The sequence below is a fragment of the Periplaneta americana genome, chromosome 14, assembly GCF_040183065.1.
Source record: "Periplaneta americana isolate PAMFEO1 chromosome 14, P.americana_PAMFEO1_priV1, whole genome shotgun sequence".
NCBI lineage: Eukaryota > Metazoa > Arthropoda > Insecta > Blattodea > Blattidae > Periplaneta > Periplaneta americana.
In genome coordinates, this window is record NC_091130.1 from 49,469,135 (window position 1) to 49,490,606 (window position 21,472).

The 21,472-nt window shown below is 36.5% G+C and overlaps 1 protein-coding gene across 1 annotated transcript in view; it reads left to right on the forward strand.

The window, feature by feature from the left end:
- LOC138712998 (glutamate receptor ionotropic, NMDA 2B-like) overlaps nt 1-21,472 on the forward strand; it is a 584,228-nt gene that overhangs the window by 13,501 nt on the left and 549,255 nt on the right. The window contains exons 2-3 of the mRNA XM_069844679.1: nt 8,062-8,240; nt 13,294-13,481. Coding sequence (XP_069700780.1) covers nt 8,062-8,240; nt 13,294-13,481 — 367 coding nt within the window. The remainder of the gene's footprint in view (nt 1-8,061; nt 8,241-13,293; nt 13,482-21,472) is intronic.

Sequence of the window (21,472 nt, forward strand, 5' to 3'; positions counted from 1 at the left end):
ATTAACTATTTTTCTTCCCTCCTATACCTAGTTAAGTGATTTGTTTGAATTTTACGCCAGTATCATCGAACTCCTGTCGTGGAAGGGGGTAAGGTAATCCAAAGGTACAGCCAGGTTAATATCGGAAATGTTAGTAAATATAAAATGATGTCCCTGTATTATTTATAAGTGAGATGACGTCACAGCAGACTATGTAACAGTCTTCTTCAATAGATAAAATTTATTAACAATTTAAATCGGTGCCATATCCACTCATGGCTCGTGAAACAATTTTTGGAATTCTCCAAACACACTGAATACAAAATTCTGTAGCATTGTCATTGTAGTAATACTGACTATATGTTGCACAACAGGTTTTCTTATTGTCCTCTACATACAATCGAGCATTAGATTGCTTCCATCTGTGAGAAAGTCTAACTTATTTTTGCTGTTCAGTCTCCTTCTGCTGTTTCCTATAGTTTTCACACGATATTAACGTTTGAGTCTTGCAATTTTCTTACTCTTTTGCCACTAGATGAAGTGCTAGCAGCAGATCTGACGACAGTTCCTCAAAGGAAGTATCAGTAGGTGAGGAATTAGGCAGGTCTAAATGTCCTTGTGCAGATGATGTCTGTGGTGTTGTTGGTGGATTGGTAATGTCTTCTTCAACGCTAATTCACACCAATTCTCGGCTAGAACCAGATCTTACTCAAACATGTTAACCTGCAGTATGTCAGAATGTCAATTCTCTTACGCCATTAATTGTTAATCCACATAGCCTTTAGGATCAAGGCGAAGAATATGTCTAACTGATTGGTCTTCCATGTTTGTATCGAGAGTTGTGACCTTCCCTATTTGTCCGATATCAATGAAAATTAAAATATACAGTTAAATTAAGATTTACTGAATGGAAGATGAGTCGTTTCATGCATTCAGACAGACACACAGAGAGAAAAACAGATATACGGACAAAGTGGCACTAAAAACTCTATAAAGAATTATAAACTTTCCTAAGACAAAAAACACAAACATTTTTATAGAGACAGTCCTTCAGGTCATATAGCAAAATCGACAGACGTCGAAATCTTCCCAAAACACTATGCCAAAATCTCCTCTAGTTACACCTTCATTCCAAAAGACGACAGCAATCTCGAAACATAGATAATTTTTTTAGAATAATCACTTTGGCCCCTTTACTAACCTGTAAAATGTGTATACGAGGCGCATCCAGAAAGTAAGTTTCCCGATTTTCCCCTTGAAAGTAAACGTAATTAGCCGTGTCAATTACGCATGCGTAACAGATCTATGACGTATCAATCATATTCCAGCCGGATAGGTTCCGCCTGGTGTCAGTAGCGTGGCAGAAGTGGTCCGAAATGGAAGCTCTTATTCCTTCTCCCCCCGCCTGCGAAGTTCGGTCGGTGATAAAGTTTGATAAAGTTCTTTAATGCACAAAGCATTGCGCCAATTGAAATTCATCGGCAGCTCTGTCAGGTCTATGGGCCGAACATCATGAGTAAGCAGATGGTGCGTCGCTGGTGTAGGCAGTTTTCCGAAGGTCGTCAAAGTGTCCATGATGAAGAGCGCAGTGGGCGACCGTCCCTCATCAATGACGATCATGTTGAGCTGGTGCGGCAGTGCATCATGGAGAACAGTCGCTTCACGATTACGGAGCTGAGCAGCCATTTTCCGCAGATATCGCGATCCTTGTTGCATGAGATTGTCACTAAGCACCTGCTGTTCAAAAAAGTGTGTGCCAGGTGGGTGCCGAAAAACCTGACACCTGAACACAAAATGCAACGTTTAGGAGCAGCACTGACATTTCTGCAATGGTATCACGATGACGGCAACGAGTTCCTCGACAGGATCGTCACGGGCGATGAGACTTGGATTTCGCAATTCACTCCGGAAACCAAGCAGCAGTCAATGCATTGGCGGCATAGTGGATCTCCGGTCAGGACGAAATTCAAAGAGACGCTGTCGGTACGGAAAGTGATGTGCACGGTGTTCTGGGACAGGACGGGCATTCTGCTCATTGACTTCCTTCCAAGATGTGAAACAGTGACGCTGGTTCCATTCACAGGCGACAGAGTTCTACGACAGAGGAATACAAAAGTTGATCCCACGATACGACAAGTGTCTCAATTCTGATGGTGGCTATGTTGAAAAATAGCTGAAACGTTGCTGTACCTGTTGCCAATAAATGTTTTCCTGAAAGTGTGTTCTTTTTTTAAATAGGGAAACTTACTTTCTGGATGCGCCTCGTACAATAATTTGTGCATTTATTATCACGCATGTCCAGTCAAAGTATCCTAATAAACTAAAGATGGTATCTTATATTTCATGATCGAAAAGAAAAATGTAACTCACATGTATTGCGTTTATTCTCTTCTGTGAACGTAAAATATAAGTTGGAGCCACGAGACTCACTTACACAGAGATCACAAACACAAACACAGATTTCATATAGTTCGAACTTTTTTCAAGAACAGTGCTCACAATGGCTTACTTACATACTTACTTACAAATGGCTTTTAAGAAACCCGCAGGTTCATTGCCGCCCTCACATAGGCACACCATCGGTCCCTATCCTGTGCAAGATTAATCCAGTCTCTATCATTATATCCCACCTCCCTCAAATACATTTTAATATTATACTCCCATCTACGTCTCGGTCTTCCCAAAGGTCTTTTTTCCCTCCGGCCTCCCAACTAACACTCCATAGGCCTATGCATTTCTGAATTCGCCCATACGTGCTACATACCCTGCCCATCTCAAACGTGTGGATTTAATGTTCTTAATTATCTGCTCAGAATGACTACTTTTCTTAAAAGTGTCGAGATCTCCCAGAATGATCCTACATTTTATGTCTAGCGCAGGCAGGTAGGAAATGTTATTCAGCGTTAAAAGCAAAGAATTTAATGAGAAGCATAATAATATAATTATTAATTATTAGTAAAGAGAAATATGTCCTAAATTTTTCTACTCGGGCAAATTTTTATTGTAAATATAATATTATATTATGCAAATAATAATTAATAATTTCTCAGACAAAGCAAAGTTGAGACATACGACTATTACCTACAACTTTTAACACTTCATCTTCTGCAATAAATAAAATTTAAATATCATAAAATTGATTTAGATTACATGGTAACTGTGTGTCATTATTTTAAATACTATTCAACTACAAAGTTGTTCATACAGGATGCAAATGTAAGTTAATATTCTCTATTTACCAATCTACCTACCTTATCTGGAAGGAACATACCAGAGCGTTGTGTGTTACATTGTAAAATGATATTTACTTATTAAGAAGAGGAATGTATGGCGTAATGTGAAGATGCGTTTAATTGATATCGAGAGGCAAGAGATTGTGCTCCAATGTTCGGAAAAATCCTCACTACATTTACAATCAGATCTCATGCTTAACTGGGGGAGGTGTGACTAAATAAATTCTTGTAACAACGACAGTAGAGCAGGTTTAGCGTGGCTAAGATTGGGGTATGGAAGGGTAATAAAATTGCCAACGAAGAAGGGGAGCGTCTTTCCTCGCTTTGCAAAGAAAAGGACTCCTATAAACATATTTTATTACAGTGTGTCGAATTGGAACATGTACGGAGAAAATATCTACCACCCTCGATGCTAAGTCAGAATAGGAGTTCGCTTGCATGTCTTGACCTCATGGGGATTAGAGAATGGGAACAAAAGACTGGATTGTTCCTCTTAAAGGCGAGAAAGATTAGAACTTCAGTTGTTGAAGTTTGTGACGCGAACTGAGGAAGGGATAACAGTATTTACCCAACTGTACACTTTTATGTCTTTTAGGTCAGGATATATTATACAATGTGTTTTATTGTGCCATATCCATTTTAATATGTGTGTTCTTTTAGAGAGTAGTTGGATGTAATCATAGGTGGGGGGGAACCTACAAAGGAGGACTTGTTTTGGGTACAAAGCACGTACGGTCAGAAGACCCGTGCATTGGATTTTAGAGACAATTATGATATGCCTAATATAAAATGTGTATGTATAATATTACTCAATAAAGCCATCTATCTATCTATTAAGAAGACTATAACAATTTAGTTTTTGCCAGTGCCCTATTGAAAGCCTATCACGGTTCTTTTAGTCTCATTTGAGTTATGGAATTTTTCTGTGCAGTGTCCTGCAAAATATGTTCTTCTTCGTCTTAAAAAGCTCTGCGTATTCTTAAGTTTGTGGCCCAAAGAGAATGCTGTTCAATTAATTTAGAATTACGTTCCTTCATTGCATACGTTTGCTACGTGATGTTCGTATATGAACAGTTACATAAATATGATTATGGTAATATGGTACATTCTCAAGAGACTAGAAAAAAACATAATCTAAATGTAAATTAGCCAACAGCCATTTCGTTGTGGATATGAAAGCTTTTAATAAAATTCCTCCTAACATTAGAAATATTAATAATAAAATTTTTTCAAAGCTGAATTAAAAGACATATTCTGTAGTAAAAGCTTTTACACAGTACACAAATATTGGTATTTAATGTATATTTAACTAATTAGTATGTAAATAGATTCAATTTTGTATTATTTAATGGATTTTAAATAAACTAAGCTAAACATTATGAACGTTAGTTTATCTCGTGTATTTGAGCAATAATTTACCCAGTTTTAAATCTAAGGAGATATCTATAGTATGTATAAAGCTTTATAGGAGATGATGAAATTCATTTTGTAACAGTACAAAACTAATTACACTTTTTACATATTATTAACTACAAATACCGCTGACATTAAAACTCGTTTCAAAATATTACGGTAAAAAGTTTTGTTTTTAGAGTAGAAACGTGACGAAAAATCGCAATTTGAGCTTTGTTACCGTTTTATCTATTATGTATGTATCTTGTCTTTCTCTTACACGTTAGCCAGAGCTTCATATCTGATACTCACGGATCATTAAACTTTAATTTTCCTAATGGTTTTCTAGGCAAGGATTTACTTTTTTATTATATAAATATCACGTCTCCCGATATGAATTACACAACAGCACAATGGAAGACGTGGAGCCTCCTCGGTAACGCTTCTACCAGAATTAATGAAGGAATTTAAACCCGCCGAGCTCTGTGATACAATTCAGAGACCACTTGCATTTAGGAAGGTAGCTAAAAACAGATTTGAGGCTTCCAGTGTAATTATAATACCATTTGGATGTAAGGCTCTTCTATATACGATTTATTAAGCAAAGTAAATATGAAATTACAAAAATGCAGGGTGACTGAGTAAAAGATGCATTATTTCCATGCAAAATATTTAGGAATAATTTATTACAGATAAACATTTAAGATAGATTATGCCTATTATAACTTGTCTTTATTCAGATTACATCGCATTATTTGAGTCATATAGAAATCAAACTGCATTTCCTCCAAATTTATTAAAAATGCAAGTAATATTTGCACTTGCCGAGATATGAAAGTTTGAATTTTGCTAAATTTGTGTGCCAGCCAAAGGTGTTCCTCCCACTTAAAAGGACTGTCATTAAATATTTTTTATCCTGTTTAATGATAAGAATGTTAGATAACTCCTGAAGTAACGTAAAGTGCAAATTATTATATTATCAACAGTAATCTAACTAGAGGTTTAGATTTATCTAGAGAAAATCAAAACTCGAATGGGATTTAATTGACTATTACGCGATTAGAAGATATTACATAAAGATTAGAAGAAATAAAGTACTCTAATACAAGAAAATATTAATCTATGCTAATAATAAATCTGTAGCCAAAACTGTTCTGGTAATTTTCGATTTTCCAAAAATAATTGGTATTAACATGTATAATTAACCATCCTGAAACCGAAAATCGCTTTTTTTTAATTTTTGTTTGTATGTCTGTCTGTCTGTCTGGATGTTTGTTACCTTTTCACGCGATAATGGCTGAACCGATTTATATGAAAATTGGAATATAAATTAAGTTCGTTGTAACTTAGATTTTAGGCTATATGGCATTCAAAATACTTTATTTAAAAGGGGGGTTATAAGCAGACCTGAATTAAATAACTCGAAATATCTCGCTTATTATTGATTTTCATGAAAAATATTACATAACAAAAGTTTCTTTAAACATAATTTCCGATAAGTTTTATTCTATACAAAATTTTTATAGGACTGATATTTAATGAGATAAATGAGTTCTAAAACTACAATAACAACGCCATTTAAGGCGCTGTACTGAAATAAAAACAAATGACTTCGTCTATAAGGGGCCTTGAACAACAACAATCGAAAGCTATTAAACATAGCGAGAATGTTTCTGTGTTTGCATGAAGTAATATCGAAAGCTAATTAATTGTTTAATTATTATTTCACCATTGGAAAATGTAATTTCTCTAGATGGACATAATTCTACAATGTTATTACAGTAACTTCTGAAAGATAAAGCAAGTAATATAAAGTAAACACATTAAAACCAAATGATATGTCACTGTTCATTAAACAATGGTTGCATGTAATAACAATTAAGAAACATGCTAAAGGAATTGTCATTGCACCAAATGATTGCTCTCTGGATCAAAATGATCGCATTTTAATTAATTATTTAAATAAAATTTAAATTAAGTAAGATATTAAACGATTTATCCTTCTATCAATCAAGAATGTTCCCTGGATCAAACGTACTATTTTAATTATGTAATTACTTTATATTTATTTCTAACAGGTGCAGCGGAGCGCACGGGTACGGCTAGTTCACTTACTAAAATTCTATTTCACTAATGTTAGCTTCACCAAAACGTTTGAACGGAGCCGCCATTTTCAGTTGACTATCTATGCGGTAAACAAATGACGATCACAAAATATGTTTTGTAGTACCGTAAAGAATTTGCAATTGAAGAGTCCACTGCAAGAATGATGGATGTCACTTTCTTGTCGAAAATGAACCAAGATGTCAATGCACAGCTTAAGACATATAGAATGTACATAGAGAGTTATATGGCATTAACACTGATAGTCATTGTCCAGTAATGATCGGAAAATCACATTTAAGCTTTGAGCGCCAAGCATTTCAAACTTTCAATTGCTTCTCCTGAAAAATGTATTCCAAATGACATCCATCATTTTTGCAGTGGACTCTTCAATTTAGAATGTTAGTAAACAAAGAAACTAATAATGAGATAATAAAATAGAAGAAAATATATAAAGATTAGAAGAAATAAAGTAGTCTGATACAATAAAATAGCCATTAATTGAATTACTAAAATTCTATTTCACTAATGTTAGCTTCACCAAAACCTTTGAACTGTGCCGCCATTTTCAGTTGATTATCTATGCGGGAAACAAATGACGATCGCAAAGCATGTTTTATAGTACCGTAAAGAATTTGCATTTTGAAATGTTGGAAAAACAAAAGAAACAAACGCTAGGGATGAAGGATGGGTAGAACGGAGAAAAATTATCTCCGGCACCGAGACTCGAACCCTGGTTTTCAGCTCTACGTGCTGTCGCTTTATCCACTAAGCCACACCGGATTCCAGTTCTGATGCCGGATTGAATCCTTCTCAGTTCTACCTCTCACTTTCCCTTTGGTGGCCTACCCACATGTACTGTGTCACAGAATGCATGACAGTGGCACAATGTCCAACACACTATGTACAGAGGTGCTCTCATTACTGGTGACTAAGTGGCCGAGATCCGACGGAATGAAAGCCGTTTTAAATCACAAAGTGATTACCTATGCGTATCATATTATGATGTACCGAAGTACATAATTATGATATTTCCGTGCAGTAATTCTGCGTTACCATATGATGAAGGATGGATAGGAAAGTTATTTCTGCACTGAAATATCATGTGAACTTCGGTACATCATAGTAAAATGCTACGGAAATGTTGAGAACAAACAAATGCTACGGAAGTGATAAAATTGTAGCGATAAACAGCCATGATTGGTTGACACACGACCTTTGGTACCATTTCATTGGTCAAACTTAGCATGACGTAGTACAAGTGTAATAGTTAATGTAAAATAAATTAATTTGTAATATAAATTAGAATACATCAAAGTTTTACTCACATACTATTGTTATATTTCTGTTACAGGGATTCTGGACAACTTGTGCAAGATTTTCATTGCTAGCAATGTGTCCACCATCTTGTTTCTCACTAATTACGAGACCTACGGGAGGGAGACCGCATCGGCGCAATACTTTCTACAACTAGCTGGATACCTCGGGATTCCGGTGATTGCTTGGAACGCTGACAATTCAGGACTGGAACGGGTAAGCGACACTTTAATTAATACAGATGAAAGTAAAGAAATGGATGAAAGTCCCTTTTAATTTGGAACAAAATAACATCCCCTCTCACATACATTACACAAATTTACAGAAACAAATACCTATCCTTAATTTTGTCCCGTCTCTACAAATTACACATCCAATAAAAACATATTGCATTTCGTTTCATAAAGATGTGTCTAATCCAGTGTTGTCAGATTTACTTCAGACAAAAATGTCTACAGATGTTCAAAAAATCCCCATTATAATTTAAAAAATTCCTACGATGGTCAAACCAAAGCTCAATGGTCCCATTTGGTATCAATTTATTAATTCGGCCAATACAAGATGGTGGTAAATAGAAAAAGTTGTTTGTACTTACAGTTATAATTAGACTTGGGCTTCCTTGCCATTTGCCACCTCTCTTTCACCCAGTGTCCAAAAATGTCGTCCTTTCTTTGGCCCCGTTTCTATATGCTTTCATTAAATAATTGAATCATTTCTTATGTTAGAGGATAGTCATAGCACACCTATTTCATGTTGCGTATGTCTAGTTCTACACGCAAAAATGGTAAAACAGTGCCCGACAACAATTAAATTATTTATTTATTTACTTATTTATTTATTTACTTATTTATTTAATTATTTATTTATTTACTTATTTATTTACTTATTTATTTATTTACTTATTTTATTTATTTATTTACTTATTTATGTATGTATTTATTTATTTATTTATTTATTTATTTATTTTAATCTCAGGCACCATAGAAAATACGGGTTCCACAGAAGCATTAGAGTGCCACAGAAAAAGAAAAAGTTTGGCAATTTTCGCTACATATTGAAACATGAGTTGAGATTTCAATTTTGACATTCTTCAATTTCTTTCCAAAATTGCAGAACTGGTAGCTTTAAACAATTATGGCGATTTTTTCGGCAAAGGAAAAATTGGGCGAAAGCAAACACTTCACTTGCTCTCTTAATTAACAAATTTGAGGCAAAAATAAATTTGGAAATTGTACAAAATACTGTAGTCTGACTTTGCGAATAGAGAAGCAGACAAGCTCTTATGTGACTGTGACTTTATGAGTGAAAGACAGAGAGAGAGATATTCCTGAAATGCTGCTGAATCCACAGACCAATACAGTATGTTTATTTGTACGTTAGGCTTCTTGCTGCATTTTAAGAGCATATAATTGTCCCTGAGCAATAAACAGGCAAAAAAAAAACACACACATATACACACACACACACACACACACACACACACACACACACACACACACACACACACACACACACTGAAAATCCTTACATTTCTGTTATTATTCTTTAAAAATCCCTACATCCCTTTTCGTGTGAAAAATCTCTACGCCGAATAATGAATCCTTGCACTTATCAACACTGGTCTAATCCATTATGCTAAAGTAGTAGTTCAAACGACTACCCAACAATACTGCACATTGATATAGCATAATTTACAGAATTCAATAAAGAATCTTTAATAGAAAATGAAGAATAACAAATATTGAATTGAAAGATAGGAAATGGGAGAAGAAACTTTAAAAAGTACGCGAAAACGCGTCCTTGAAAGGGAGTTTGGGGCTGAGAAAACTGAATATGTGAGCTCCACGCCTGTTGGCCACTTGTCTCACTTCGTGTTACGCTGCTTCACTGAAGAAGCTCTAGAAAATGTTGAAGGAAAAAAGTCGAAAATGAACGTGGCCTATTAGCTACCACGTACGGGGCGGAGGGGGCGATGTGTTAGAGGAGCCGACTGCAGGATCGGAAGAAGGTTCAGTAAGGTTCAGTGACCTTTTTCATATTCAACTAAACAAATCCAGTATTTTGTTTCGTCTTATCCGTTCCTTTTATCATACGCCATTTACCCACATCTAAGTGATTTAGTCAGGAGGTAGCTGTATTCATTGGGATCTTCAGTTCTCTCGGAAAGACAATTATCCAAAACTGAAAACTTAACCCGGCGGATCTCGCACATATTTTCCCTACGTAAATGCTCGCTCCGGGACTGTCAGACCCAATATAGTTATTAAAAAATGATGATCTTAAGGTTATTATACATTTTTTTTTTGGTAAATGAGAGTTTAACTATGTTAAACAGTACACAGTAACGTAGAATATGTACATAAACTATGTATTTGTTCTGAGAGTTAATCAATGAAAGGCGAAACCGTCTGCATCCCAACAAAGTGGAAATGCTTATTTCAATGGGAAACCTCTCCTTGGAGCAATGGTCACATGTTTAAAAAATCATATTACCGGTAGCTAATTTTGGGACTAAGAACACATTATGACATTGTGTGTGATTAGTATGTAATTCAGAATCAATTAGTATGTATTATTAGTTTAATAATTCAGTGCACATTTAGATATTAATTCAGAAATATATTTAGTTTATAACTAGTGCTGTTGATCGATCAAAATATTTAATCGATTAACTATTTCAATTTAATCGATTAATCGAGTTTTGATCGAGTTGAAAAAATGTTTTAATATACTGTAATACACAATTATTATTAAATTTAACTTGTGTTCAGTGATAAGCATAAGTATTAAATATTGTATATCTGTATATCGTTCGTCCAGTTCAAAAGTGCGACAACGAAAAAATTGCCATTTTTTAGTTATTTATACTACTGAAAGCCCCTTTCGGAGCTCTTTCCAATTCAGTATTGAGATAAGTTACATTTACAACCAAAAAAATAAAACGAAATAAACTGCTTTAGAAATAATTATAACTATGGACTTTACTAATTCATTATTAGTACATTTCGATATGTATTAATAATGAACTGGAAGATTTTGATATACTCGTCCTGAATACTGACTCATTTCTAATTGTCGTGGTTATGAACCAGAACTCTGTTCCTTTCTAGGTGATTTATTTGAAACATTCAACTGAAGATATCTCAAAACTTGTTTCTTTGAGTTGTCGCACTTTTGAACCAGACAACCGATAGATATATTGTATCGTTATATTACAAAACAACTATTTCAATTACTTACTAACATATTTATTATGAGGCTTATAATTTATTGTGTCAATTTCTCCTGAAATTTTTTAGACAAACATAAATAACAAAAAGTATGAAGACACACCTAGTTAATACTGCCCCATTCATGATTTTAAACATGTGAGTGCATTCATACGCTCCGAATTAAGTGCCGCTCTACGTTTAGTAACAGTGTTCCCTGCATCACTAAAAACGAAAAAACTTTTGTGCGAGATCGTGCGTATTTGCTTGGTTTCCGCACAAAACCTACCTGCGGTAAGTCTAAAATTCCACATTCAGTATTCCCAACCGAACACACATAACAATTTCCCTCTTCTTACCGCTTAAGTGACATATTGATTTTACTGCTTTAGGCTTTTAACATATTATTTTTAGAGACGTTCAATATAGTAATAATTATAAATTGGAAACTTACCACTGCAATTTCACCTAAATTGCACTGTTAATTATTGTTTTTAAATATTTGCAAAAATTAAGTAAACTCTACAACTCCACTAAAGTTACTGCATTTCGTGATGCATGTAACATTAACGAAGCCGTTTGTTTTAAGTTCGCATTTATAGACTGGGGGAAAAAAAGACAAACTATATCACGGCTTGCTGGAGTATAGTAAACACAGAAAACATTTTAAAGCAACAATGTTGAAGATAGATATTTTTGTTTTCCAAAATTGCCGTCATTGAACAGAAACCAAGATGGAGATTTCATTGCAACTAATTAGAAATTCCTCTTTCAGGTATGTAATAAACGATCTTCGCACAAAATAATGTACGATACACGAGCGGTATGTTTTCTTTCAATTCTCGGAAATTAAAAAGCTCAACTACGTTTCGCTTTTTCAAACTTTTCCTCGAACATGAAAACTTCAACATACCGCTCTTGTAACGCATATTACTATTTTCTGTCAAGTACTTCTACACGTTCGTTCAATTTAAATCCAAACATTTCACCGAGTTTACCTCTGAAATTCTCATATGATATAATGGAGTTTACACTTTTCACAAACCACAGAAAACTGATTTTTTTTCTTTATCAAACTAAACACACAACCTTCATATACAAACTCAGTACAGAAACTGCAACTGCAGTCGAAACAGAAGATTGGCCCCTATTGCAATCTAATTACCAGATTTTAGAAAGAGAAGAAGGTAGTTACGCTCTCACTTGCACACAGTGTAGACATGGCTATTTTATAAAGGATGAGGGGGCGATTCCCAGAAAAGTATGAATTTCATATGCTAGGAAGATGAGCTGACAATAAGGTGGAAGTTTTCTTGGAAAACCATAAAACTTAATAAGGGTTTCGTATTGTGTTTCAACTTTGAATAGAGGTAGACTAGGTCACTGTCCTCATATCTCCATCTCTTTCTGAAGTGATTGTGCAAAGATTTTAACTACTCTACCTGGTTTACAGTTAGAAAATTACAATACTATTGTGCTTTTAAGTAAGCAATTTCCGAGAGAGAAATATTGTCGAAATTTTAGTACGCATTTGTATTAACAAAATAATAATTAATATCAACTACAACCGATTAATTTTAATCGACTCGATTATTCGATTAAATAAATTGATCGATTGATCGATTAGATTAATCCATTAAATCCCACAACACTATTAATAATCAATTTTACAAAAAAAAGTTTGTAATGACTATTGATAGTAGGCCTATCTAGTCTATAGTTTTGATTATAACTATCGATAGTAGGAAAAACTATCGATAGTATCGATAGTACGAGAGCTATCGTAAGTGATTATCTCTTAAGGTAAAGATGCTAAAGAGCTGTCACATTAATACCTTTCAAAGCGCAGCTGTAAAATAGAAGATGAAGTTCATACAGACATATTGACCACTAATGTAGCATTGAGTAGTACTGTACATTCGATTACATTGTAGGAACATATTCCCCAAAGTGAAAAATGGACTTCCTGTGTTCCAGTGAACCGACAGGTAACAAGCTCAAAATAATCCTGTTACTCACCAACACGGCTTCAACATTTTAGTTCATTTTCTTTTTCCCAGAGAGCATCGCAGTCAAGTCTCCAGTTGCAACTCGCTCCATCCCTGGAACACCAGACAGCTGCCATGCTGGGCATCCTGGAAAGATACAAGTGGCATCAGTTCGCCATTGTTACAAGCCAGATAGCGGGGCATGACGACTTTATTCAGGCGGTTCGAGAGCGCACCATGCAGATATCGTCGCAATTCAAGTAAGTATGATATTGCCACACCACACAAAGGCCTACATCTTTATTACAGCGTCTTTTAACTGATATCGCTTTGGAACCAATGCAGCAAAATTATACTTCATCGTTGTTGTCATCATCATTTTCACCATCATCATTATCATCACAAACGACACAAATTTGCACAAACTCCGCTTCCATTTGCGAATAAATTTACAGTTATTTTGTAATTGCAGCGTTTTTGAGTGAATACGTTTGTAAGTTCGGTCCAGTACTAGGTTGCCATCGCAGAAGGACGACTGAAAGATTTTCAGGCAAATTTTTGTCGCACCTACAATTTCTAAACTACATCACATATTCCTATGCAGTAAACGGAGATCGACAAATGAAGAATCAATGTAGCCAATGTGACCTTGAGTTGGAGCCGGTGACGTTATCTAGCGATACGCGGATGGAGGGAAGTTGCATGAATTGGTGTGTCGCGCGCAGGCACTGTAACTCGAGAATGCTAAGCGATAGAATGTTCGAAATGGTGTCAAACGATTCGTAACGAACAAGGCTACAACCTCAATTGAGCAATAATCGGCAGTAGACAAGTTAAAATTGGAAAGTCGCAATATCCAGTCATATGCAGCGCAAGTCGGCGCGGGCGTATAAGCAATGGGCAACAAATGATAGCGTACTATGGTTACTATAGCAACATTCATGTTTACTCCCAATGCATGCGGTATGGCTACCCCCAGAGTCCCAGCAAAGCTGAGATGTGCAGAGGTTTTCAGGATATCTGGAAAGAGGAGATGACTGTTACTGCCGACGTTAACCTTGAAAGCAATTTTATCAGCGACGTATTCACGCATAGAAATTGCGCCTGCATCTCCGGATTTTTTTCATCGTCCCACTTTCGTTCTCAATCTATGTTGAAATTAAACATCTGATACAGAAATAACAGAGGGTGCGAGATCACGTTTCCTAGATGAGCTAAAAACTGTCTAATTCAGCGGTCATCAGCACAGAGCACCCTCGGGCTAGCGTCTATTACCCGCGGATAAGAGACTATATTATGGTGCGCCGTAGCTGCTGGCGGGTATGCTCCCTCCCTCTCTGCCTGCTATACGTCGGGGCATATGATGTTGCACCGAATACCCTTTACCCATTTTAGCGAGTGTTGACGACCACTGGTCTAATTAATGGACAAAATAAAAAGTGATACGGAATTTATGAAGTCCCTTGGAATGCATCAAACACCTTTTTTACTCTTAGTATGTAATTTTCAGGTTAGGTAAAGATGAATGAATGAATGAATGAATGAATGAATGAATGAATGAATGAATGAATGAATGAATGAATGAATGGGGAGAAAAAAGTAACGTAAATTAAAAGTACACGAGTTCGCATCGTTGCAAGAGCTCTTGAGACTTATCTTAACATTTGTGTGAGCTCCTACCTATAATTATATGGTCTGGCGAAATAAAATGATACGATTTATTTTGAGCTTCGCATTAATTTTAGGTACACGAATCATATCGCCAGGTAGCAGTAGTACTTGCTTATTTCAATTTGGTGCCCTGAAGCGACGGTTGCTCCGAGGAGGGTGGGGGGTAAGCACATTCGAGGGGGCGGAGCGTAAAGTTGTAGCTCCGCTTAGTTTAGTTAGCATCATGGAGTGGATGAAGGTGGAGCGCGCGTTCACTGTCGAGGCATACTTTTCTAACGGTCGCTCAATCATCGCCACGCAACGTGCATTCCGCACCCATTTCAATATTGCGCCCCGTGGTCGTTTTCCTGGCCGACAGTCGATTGTTTCATGGGTAAACAACATCAGGGAAACTGGTAATGTGAAGAAAAGAAAACCTGGGCTTCCACGAACAGCAAAACATTGATATGGTAAGACTTTCTGTTGCGCGATCCCCTCGGCGCTCTGCTCGCAAACACGCAGCTGCTCTTGGGTTGTCTGCTCGTTCTGTGAGGCGAATCCTTCATGAAGAACTGAAATTTCATCCCTACAAATTGGCGGCAACACTTCCCAGGACGCCTCATCTCCTTGAGGGGCGATCTGCACTGGCCTGCACAGTCGCCTGATTTAGCCCTCTGCGACTATTTTTTATGGGGCTATCTAAAATCACTTGTTTACAACGATCGTCCTAGGACCCTGGCTCATCTGAAGAACAACATTCGTCAAGCTGTTGCCAACATAACCGTCGATATGCTGGAAAGAGTTGAACGAAACTTCCGACTTCGATTAACGCAGTGTATTGAAAATAATGGACGCCATCTGCGTGATCTCATATTTAAAACTGTGTAAACATAAAATTTACATGTTGTACTTGATGTTGTTCAAAGAATGAAATATATATCTGCATTATTTTTGGTTTAATTGAATTTCTAAATAAGCAAGTTGCTCTGCCCCACCCTGTACTTCATGACGCCTTTTATATCGATATCAGACACAACAGACGCAGGAACACTGTACACGCTCGCGTCTTGTTCGTTCTGACGCTTGGCTTTAAGATGTTGCCTATAATGTATACAACGCTCAGCGAAAGCGAATGTGATATTATCTCGTGCATAATTAATTATATCCTCTACATCACTGGTCGTCAGCACTCGCTGAAATGGGTAGAGTGCAAGCGGTGCAAGAAATTAGGCCTATGCTTCGTCGTGCAGAATGGATAGGGAGACAGCATACCCGCCAGCAGCCACGATTGCACGCTGGTGCTGTAAGTGACCCGCGGGTAAGTGACGCTAGCCCAAGAGTGCAGTGTTCTGGCGACTGCTGCTCTACACGATGGTAAATGTCACTTAAATCTAGGTTGTATAATACAAATCTGGCTTTCAGGTAGTAGCTCCCTGTAAAGCAAGTTCGAATAATTTCGAAGAAAAATTGTTCCGGGGCCGGGTATTGATGATCCCGGGACCCTTCGCTTAGCGCACGAATGCTCTCCCGACTGAGCTACCCCAGGAACCATACACGACACCATCACAATTTTTCCTTCATATCCACACAACTCAAATGGGCTGACAAGTCACACAGAATTTGTGTGTACTCAAAGTTTGGTTCTGGCGTCTTGTCAGCCCATTTGAGTTGTGTGGAGTTATTGAGTTATTTTACGACGCTGTATCAACATCTATGTTATTTAGTGTCTGAATGAAATGAAGGTGATAATGCCGGTGAAATGAGTCCGGGGTCCAGCACCGAAAGTTACCCAGCATTTGCTCGTATTGGGTTGAGGGAAAACCCAGGAAAAAACCTCAACCAGGTAACTTTTCCTGACCCGGATTCGAACCCGGGCCACCTGGTTTCGCGGCCAGACGCGCTGACCGTTACTTCACAGGTGTGGACAGTTGTGTGGATATAAAGGAAAAATTGTGGCGGTGTCGTGTATGGTTCCTGCGGTAGCTCAGTCGGGAGAGCATTCGTGCGCTAAGCGTAGGGTCCCGGGATCGATACCCGGCCCAAGAACAATTTTACCTTAAAATTATTCTAGGTTGTATAGTTTCTGACATAGGCTATAAGCGTTGACCACGGTGTGTCGAAAAGTGTCACGTGTCGTTTTCAAACTGTCAGCCACACCTCGGTGTAAAAGAATAGGAGTATCCACGTCAAAATGTTATTTTTTAAAACCAACATATTACAGTGTTAGAATATTATTTCGAGTTTCAGGAAAGAGGTGATGTTCTGTAAAATTCAGCGTTGAATTGTATACTTTTTTGAAAAGAAAAACATTAAAATCCTAACAATTATAAGAGAAAACTCCAATCGCCTTGTATCGGTGAGTATGTGCTGCTACGATTTATTTTCTTAACGCTGCACCTCTAAGTACAGAATACTTCGTATATGGCGACGTAGAACGTACAGAATCATTTCCTGTCACAGTGTCGCCTGTCCTACACACTGATGTTCAAGGCCATTTGTCTGGTACTGCATGCGTACAGTTCACCTCAGTCTGTTGTGAGCTTCCACAGGGATTACTAATGTCATATTCTAGAGAAAAGTTAAGAAGTAAAGGTGATAGTTAGAGTCCTATGTTTGGTAACCTAGAGAGTCTGAGGAATCCGTAAGAGTGTAGATATGTACGAAGTATAGAGCGGTGTATATACTTTAGGTCTGCTGAGATATTATTGCTCTAATAGAAGGATTTGGTAGCGAGTACTTCATTAGGAAAGGAGAAAATTTATTTTGTCAGAAAGGAGGAATTTTCCATTTGAAACACTTAGAATGTTTACAGTCAAGGCTGGTTCACAATAAACCGGGAACGAGAACCAGAATGAAAACGAGAAGCAGAGGATGTGAATATGAAAATTTTTGATTCACAATAAACCGAGAATATAGACGACTATGCACATCGATATGCATGTCAATAACGATATGTAAAGTCGATATTACGCATTCTGATGTTATTTGTGTATAATTGACCAATGAAGTTCTCTCATGAGTACAAGACAGCCAACATAAACACAGGTTAACCAACTTCGAAATTTCAACTGAAATATTTCATTTGGTACGGCGCTATAAATATGCCCATGCATCTTTATTATCACAACCTATTTTAAGTCTACCATAACGTAAAATAATTAGAGAAGAAATATTTGTAATAGAACAAAAATGAACACAACAGTAGTTATTGAATTTAAGCATGAATATGTAGTGTGTAATACAACCAATACAGTAATAAAATATGATTCACTTACGATCGGTGTTCAAAGATGCAGCTATTGAAAGCTACGTATTCTCCTTCATTTTCTCATCTTTATACGAGGCGCGCCGCTTATCGTAAACGTGAGGATTTTCCTCAACACTCAATATTAGAATCTCATCAAATAAAACTTGCTCCATGATGCACAGCACAGAACAAAATAATGCATAGGTTATGTTACGGTCTTCTTGCTACAAAATATATGACGACAAAATAGCTTTTAGATGAATCTAGTGGGCTGTCATCGGAAACGTGAACGCCTAAGTTGAACCTTGGCCAACTCTCCGTTCCCGATCCTGGGCTCCGGCAAGCTTTTCGTTAATTGTGAATGCTCACATTTAAATGTACACATTTTAACAATTTTACCGTTTTCGTTTTCGTTCCGATTCTCGTTTCCGGTTTATTGTGAACCAGCCTTTACTCAAAATGTGTAGGGACTTGTGAAGCAAGTAGTCAGTGTAAAAGATTTTGCTTTTTACTGTGATTTATTGTATTATTGTAATTTCCACTATTTATTTATTTGTTTACTTATTCATTTATTTGTTTATTTATTTATTTTTTCATTAATTCATTTACTCATTTAGTCATTCATCCATCCATCAATCCATTTATTTATTTGTGTATTTATTTATTTATTCATTTATTTATTTATTTGTAGATGTGTACATATTATAGGCTGTGTCCAGTTACAATGTTCACTTGTAAAACAAGCCGATTTGATGCACTACACTATGGAGAATATGACTAAAGAGCCCAAGAATGTTTTCGTCAAGGTGGTGCTCATCTGTGGAATGTGATAATCAAACGATGAACATAGTGCTGAACTCCTGTATTTTGGCTATGAGTAGAGGGCGAATTTTTAGACTCGTTTAGCATAGACTGAAACATTTCCTAAATTTACATAGTTTTAGGCATTATCTTCGCTCAAGAATGTTTTGTGTTGCACACATTTAGGGATTTTTACATAAAATCGCTGCAACCTACCTTATTCGAACCTAAAAATCAGAGGACTGGTTATGAGTTACATATAGTGCTTAATAAATGTGCTTCTTTCATTCCTAGAATTAGTCATTTGAAATGTGTCCCACCGATATGGTCCACTCTGTAGTGTAACTACATCATAGGTGTAAAAATGTGACTCAAAGAGTGATTTCCCCTCATTACCTCCTCCTATCGATTTAGGTGCGCGCGATGGATTTGGAGGGGGATCGCATGGCTTCGACATAAACAACCCCTCTCTCAGTGTCACATCAGTGCATTAGGCTGGTAAGGATGGGGATAATACGTCACGCACGATTTCTCTTCATTTACATCCTTGAATTACATGAATGCCTACTATAAACTGTGAATTGTAATATTTTGAGGTAGGCCTAATAATCTAGAATAGGGCCTAATAAAGAAGGTCGAAAACAGAATAATTAATTTAATTTAGTAGTCTGACCCAATATTTTGGGTTTGCCCTGCGACATAGAATAGCTCACAATAAAATTTAAAATGAAAAATTATACAAACCGGTTTCAGACAAAAGTGAATAATACATAAGAAAAAAAATAGAACCACCTGTAATTTAAATTGAATGTACACCATAAAGATGCTGACGAAATATCGCTACAGAAAATTTTATTATGGTGGTGACAATGGCATCTTGAAGATCTCTCGTCAGCTTGTATTTTTCCCTCCACTTTATAAAGGCTTTCGGAATGGTGCCTCTCGCTCCGAAGAAGAGACCGGTAACTGTGAATTTTTCTATGTTGTATGTCGCCGATAGGTACTGAATCGTGGGCTCGTAGATCTTCTTTTTCTCTTCGTTCACTTCAGATGGTTGAGTGGCTGAGATTTCAAATCCGATGGTAGGATCAATTATTTCGGCTGTCTGTTTATTCCTATTTACAGCTATGATATCGATCCTACAATTGCTTCCATCATCAGCAATACAATGAACTTCTTCGTGAACGTATACTTTTTCTACAGCTCTTGCTGATAAGACAATGTTTAGGGAGAGCTATATCAGGTTTGCTACAGCGGTTTGGCAGGAAATCTCTTCAAAGGCTTGTTTTACACTAGGCCTATTTATACTATTTTTATGCTCCAGTGTTCTAGTACATATTATTATATGTTTGTAAATTTAAAAAATACTTCTCCACATTTATACGTTCTAGAACAGTGTTACTCAACCGTCGGGCTGGCATCAATTATACCAGACCGCGAGATATTCTTCTGGGTTTTGTCATTTTAGTATTTCTCACGAATAAAATATATTTTATAGTGGACACATTCTTAGGAGAATAATTTTCGTAATTACATTGAAAAGTGCCTCCTACCGGAAATTGAGATAGTTTAGGACAACAGCGGAGTACATAGGAATGGCCAGAAAAGAATACGATCAAAATATACAAATTTACGTAAAATTTTATGGATAAAATTATTCGAACTTTTAAACGTTTTGAAGCATTTGTCAAAAATGTATTACTTCATTCATTCATTAATTCACTTATAGTTCTCTGCCAAAGGACAAGTCTTTCAGTGTAAACCCAGCATTCTCCAATCTTTCCTATTTTCTGCCTTTCTTTTTGTCTCCATGTATGATTCATATATCTTATGTGTGTGTCTATATATATCTTTGAGGGGCGATCATAAGAGTACAAGTCAATTTTTGGCGAAATTGAGATATGTACAGTTTTGTCATCATCGGCTCGATATCTATGTCTGGTAAAAAGAGTACAAGTCAAAACCTGCTGTAGAACGCCACATTCTCTGATGCACATAAAATAAATCTTCAAAATCATGTACGATGTTAAACAGTTTTTTTTTTTTGCTCTCCTGTAAAATAAGATTTTTTGACTTGCACTCTTATGATCGCCATCAAAGATATACATACATACATACATACATACATATATACAGGGTGATTCACGAGGATTTATGGTCACATATGGCGTTTATTTCCGAAGACATTCTGAGCAAAAAATGTCATATAAACATTTGAAGAGTCCACTGCAAGAATGATGGATGTCATTTGGAATACATTTTGCAGGAGAAGCAATTGAAAGTGTGAAATGCTTAGCGCTCAAAGCTTAACTGTGATTTTCCGATCATTACTGGACAATGACTATCAGTGTTAATGCCATATAACTCTCTATGTACATTCTATATGTCTTAAGCTATGCATTGACAGTCTTGGTTCATTTTCGACAAGAAAGTGACATCCATCATTCTTGCAGTGGACTCTTCATTTGTCCTGATCTCAATATTTTCAAGTTACACTAATTTGAAGTTGTTTGTAAAATACCTTTTTTATTTAGTTTTAAGGGTAAAAGAATA